This window comes from Rhamphochromis sp. 'chilingali' (genome assembly GCF_963969265.1).
Source record: "Rhamphochromis sp. 'chilingali' genome assembly, chromosome: 7".
NCBI classification, from domain to species: domain Eukaryota; kingdom Metazoa; phylum Chordata; class Actinopteri; order Cichliformes; family Cichlidae; genus Rhamphochromis; species Rhamphochromis sp. 'chilingali'.
The window spans coordinates 14995088-15000273 of record NC_137934.1 but is presented as its reverse complement, the minus strand read 5'-3'; the positions used below and the strand labels follow the sequence as shown (position 1 = coordinate 15000273).

Genomic DNA, 5186 nt, shown 5'->3' with positions numbered 1-5186 from the left:
CTACTCACGCTAACATCTGCCAACCTTTAGAGACCGCAAACACGAAGATTCACACCTTGATTAATTCAGAGTCAGAGTCAGCTGACTTACAACATTTATCCTGCTTCACAGTGAAGTCACTGCTGACTCCTCTCCAGCCAGCTCTTATGTGATGGATTTGGGAAGTAGGGTGGCTCAGAGAGAGAGAGAAAAAAGAGAGAGAGAGCTAGACAAGGAGGGAGGGGGAGAGAGAGACTTTTGCACAGCTTGCCTACCTTGTTACTCCTGTGCCAGCTCCAGCATGCATGTCTGCCTATCTGTTGATTTGTGAATTTGTGTCTGAATGCACATCACACTTTGATCTCTCATCTAGCAGCTCATCGAGAGGACACAGGTATGCTTGGATCTTTCTCTCTCTCTCTCTCTCTCTCTCTCTCTTGTTTTTTTAAACTTGCAGAAAATAAATCTTGGACTCCTCTACAGGATCAAACGTGAAGGAGTACTGTGCTCTGAATTAAGACTGTGATTTGATTTTGGGGGCCGAGTGCGTCTTTTAATGCTGTGAGCGTTAGAAGGATGATTGCAGGAAGGGCAAATACAAGACAGAGAAATGGACAGGAGGTGTGTCTTATCAGCTCACTCTTCAACTTTGACATTGAAAGCTGACCTTTTGTGAATATGCAATATCACTCTGCCCCCATTGTGCATTGTACAGAAAGAGTGCTTTAAATCTCCCTGAGCATTTGCTTTATCACAAGTCTGTTAGAGCTAGGATAGGATCAATGGGAATCCAATTACTCAAGTAGGAGAGTAAGGAAAGGTGGAGCACACAGCAGCAAGTAAGGACACAAATGAGCTTTGCTGTCTGTTTGTGTGCATGCAGGGCTTAACATTTTTGTGTGGTCAACTTTAAGGCTGCACAGGCCCGCAGAGCCACAGTGTCTGTGTGAGGAAATATGGCAACTAGGACGTCTGGATGGCGTTTGCTCTCTAAGGAAGGGGTGGAGTTGAAGGGTTGAAAGCTCACTCTTTGAACTTTTTATTATTCTTTTTTGTTCTTTAGTTCTGACTCTAACTTTTGCAGTGTTTTGTTGGTTTAGGCAGCCTCAGCAAGGTTAATAAAAAAAGAATGGTGAACTTTGCCACTGGCACCAGCTTGAATGATTATCAAGTTGGACCAAAAGAAGGAACAAAGGCCATTCCGACGAGCCCTTCACAACCTTCCTTCTGACCCCATCTAACGAAGAAGAGGTGTTGTTTCCAGAGGAGAGCCAAGTCAAATAGATATTTGCTATGAAATTTCCCCTTGTGGGACTAATAAAGGTATATCAATATCAATACCAATACACTTTAACAATAAACTGGTTGGCTTCTAATGTTTTTAAAGCTCACTGTAGCTTTTGTTATGATAAAAACTAATGTGTGTAATATATGAACTTACAATTTTATTCATTTTATGGTGTTTATTACTACAAAGCAGACTGTCCACAAGAACAAAAAAGACAATCCAGCCCAACATAAAGGATTTTAGTCCCCAAAACCTAATAAATGCCTCAAGAAATACATCAGCAGTGAGGGTACTCCTCTAAAATGAAAAAGTTTGTCCATTGCCTAAAAGGCTCCTATTGTTTTTACCCAGTCAGAGGTTTTATTGCACAAAAAAGTTACAAGCTGTTGCATAACAGACAGGAAAGGCCTTTCCTCTGTGAGGCAACACAAAAGAAACTGTCTTGTTTTTGAACTGCAGGTATGTGCGTTTAAAGCAGCAACAGTGAAGCAATCTTTAAATAAAACACATGTTCTTTACCAGATAGGAGGATTATTACTACAATAATACTATTTGCATTTGCAAGTTGTGTTAACCTTATTACTAATGATCATATTTGTATTTATGTTTATTTTTCATAATGTTATTCTTTTCAGCACCTTGTTTTTTAGCAGTTGAGGGTTTTTTTTTGTTGTTGTTTTTACTCTCTGTGACTCCACACTGTTCGTGTTTCTGCTCTTGGTTCTATTGTTATTGACTGTAAGAATTTCCCTCAGGATTGATACTTATCTTATCTTATAATTTTATTTCTTGTACTGTGGGAGATATGTTTTACCAGCTAATGGCTGAGAAACACAATGAGACAACAACACTCAGCTGAACCACTACACAATTTCCTTATTGAAGTCATATTACGGTATAATAAACATGACATTTGATAGGCCTCCTTTGTAAAGATATCAACTGAAGGAAATTCCTCAGCTTTTCTACTAAAACTGAATCAAATTTTAACTTCTGCATCGCTAATTACCTCTATTTGTTTTTCTCTACAGCGATCCGCAACATGTAATACTGTGTTAAGAACTAATATAACAAATTCAAGGTGTAGAGCGACTGTTAGAGGCTCATTAAGAGGTATGTTCTGAAATCAGCGAGACACGCAGACAGGCCACATGTTGTAAATGTGATACAACATCACACAGACGTGCTAAAAATATCTATTCTGGGACTGGCATGAGGGTGACAAATCTGTGCAGGCGAAGCTGAGCTGGGAACAGGGGGGTCACCTTCAGTCTATGTGGCACATTCGGGCTGAATGCATGCGTACACAACAGTGCTAACCATTATCAAAAATGTATATTTTCTCCAAAATTCTGATTTCATATGATTATATATTAACATTTCCTTTAAATTTAGAGGTAGACTGCGACATAATCGTTTCCATTTCGTGTCACTACTCTCGCCCTATTCTCATGCCATGTGAAATCACTAAAAGAGCTGCCACTCTCGGGTGACAGATGGAGATGTATACAGTGTCTAAACATAGTAAGATATGCAGGTCGAGGCTATAGATAGCCACAGACTGCTGCAATAACGACAAGCTAGTGAGCAACTTTTTCCAATCACAACCCTCACTCATGTCAATGAGAGCACAGACATGTAAAATCTGTAACAGTAGCAGCCATGAGGGGATTCTGTGGCTGTGCTGCAGAGTATCAGTAACTACATGTCTTTGTGAAGACATGAGGCTGTGTTTTCCAAAAAGTGGGACCCACTTGGAGCAGTGTGTGCTTTTCTGGCCTGTAGCAGCATGCACTGTAGTCTCTCTGTAGGTGTCCTTTATCGTACTACCACCACCACACAGACTTTTAAGGGTGCACACAGTGGAAGAATTGTGATTCTAAATTCTAAATAAAGGCATCCAGAACAGTGAGCACAAATTTTGTGATTTAAGCTGAGACACGAGGTGCTAATCTGAAAATAACTGAGGTAATATGTAATCAGCACAGTCCTCTTGGTAACATTTTGCATCACAGGCCTGGAAGTGGAGGTATTTTTGTCCTTTGAAGTAAAGAAAATAAAGTTATGTCTAACATTAGCACCTTCATGACTTGTTTACAACTCAAAAAGAAAAAACTACTGTCTTGATCTTGAGTATGACTTTTGGCATATTCAGAACAAGTAAAGCTGAATAAACGTAGGAATTACCACCACTTAAGACAAATATTGTAGACACAAGGGTTGTGCTGGATTTACGGTTTTATTAAAACACAAAGGTTTCCTAAGCAAAATGTACTTGAAGGTAAATACACTTCTGAAGAAGAGACCCTATCAGTGATTAACATGGGATTTCAATGCACTTATTTTAAGTCCTGTTTTATTTTCAATGCGTCATATACTCACCATCCACTTTATCAGGTACACCTTGTGGGAGCCTGTTTTCAGAGCTAACTTAATTCTTTGTGGTGCGGATCAAGCTAAGTGCTGTAAACACTCCTCACCAATTCTGCTCCATATTAACATGATAGCATCACACAGTTGCTGCAGATTTGTTGGCTACACCTCCATGATGTGGATCTCCTGTTCCACCGCATTCCCAACAGTGCTCGATTGGATTGAGATCTTATGATTGAATCATCAAGAAACCTGCTTGAGATCATTTGAACCTTGTAACATGGTATCTAAGCCTGCTGGAAGCACCCATCAGAAGATGGGTACGCTGCGGGTGTAATGGGTTGAACATGGTCACCATCAATACTCAGGCTTTTATGTTTAAATGATTCTCAGTTGGTACTTTGGGGCCCAAAGTTATACCATAAATAATATAAAAGATATAGAATATCCCTCTTTCCATGTTTATACAAAATTTTGACCCTGGTGTGATAGTTTGGTGAGTCTACCTGAATCTTTGTCCCACCTGCGATCTTCTCTGTCCCTTCTGCAGCCAGCCTTCATTCTGGAGGGAAAGGCCCCACTCGAGCCCACCAGGGGGGATGGAGGAGGCAGAGAGACCCTCATCCCTGCTTCTGCTGCACTGCTGACTCAGGCAGAAACTCCTGCACGCTGGCAGAGTGAGAGCCTGCTGGCAGAGTCCTGGTCCACAATGGGCGATGTAGACCCCGAGGACACCAAGAGCCTCGACAGCAGTGACGGGACACTTCTGACAGGGGAGGAGAACCACTCCTCCAACTCTGACATGGTCCACCTGGAGCGGGACGAGGCTGAGATGCTTGAGGAGGCAGAGAAGAAAGGGAAGCGAGCAGAGGAAGAGGAGGAAGAAGATGAGGAGATGCAAACAAGTATGTTAAGTGTGTTGGGTGGGGAGAGGGAGCTGGTGGCACTCAGGGAAGAGGAGCAGGACCTCCAGGCCCCAGAAACTCAGGAGCTCCTGGTGTCAGCAGAGGAGCCTTATATGGAGCGTGAGCCAGGAGAGTTCAGGCACGTGGTTCCCCCGATGGCCTTGCCTCCTCTGCCTATTGTTAAGCTCGACCCCCCCTCCACAACATCCACCCCAGTCCCTTTAACCACAACATCTGAAGTAGAGGAGCTGTATTCCATTCAGGGCCTCCACCCTCCTTCTATTCTAGCACCAATTGCACCGGAGCCTCCAGCAGCAAGTGTCGGGCAACAACAGTTTTCACAGATCCCCCTCACAGACGTGGATAAACATTCAGTTAAGGAGCCTGCAGAGAAGCTGCAGCCACGGCCAACTGCTCCCAAGACCAAACCTCTGAGCTCCACCGAGCTGCTTTATGGAGGCGCTGCATTAGTAGCAGTTGTGGGAGTGGTGGCATATAGTGCAGTGATGTACTGCAGAAAGTAGAAAACCTCTCTCTGAATCCCCCAAACCACCTTTCAGCACATTTTTTCTCTTGTTTTTAAATCTATTCCAAACTAAATATTCCACCACATCACTATCCAATTAATGGATTTTACTCTC

General features: G+C 42.6%; 1 protein-coding gene across 2 annotated transcripts in view; it reads left to right on the top strand.

Moving 5' to 3' along the window:
- Positions 1-232: 232 nt before the first annotated feature.
- The window catches only part of LOC308399980 (uncharacterized protein), a 5124-nt gene continuing 170 nt past the window's right edge, over positions 233-5186 (top strand). The window contains exons 1-3 of one of the 2 annotated variants that reach the window (XM_080887439.1): positions 1248-1302; positions 2299-2380; positions 4191-5186. The exon at positions 4191-5186 is cut by the window's right edge and continues 170 nt beyond it. In XM_080887439.1, coding sequence (XP_080743565.1) covers positions 4350-5069 — 720 coding nt within the window. In that variant the 5' untranslated portion in view covers positions 1248-1302; positions 2299-2380; positions 4191-4349 and the 3' untranslated portion in view covers positions 5070-5186. Of the gene's footprint in view, positions 374-1247; positions 1303-2298; positions 2381-4190 lie in introns of those variants that run through there. The other variant, XM_080887438.1, reaches the window with a different exon arrangement.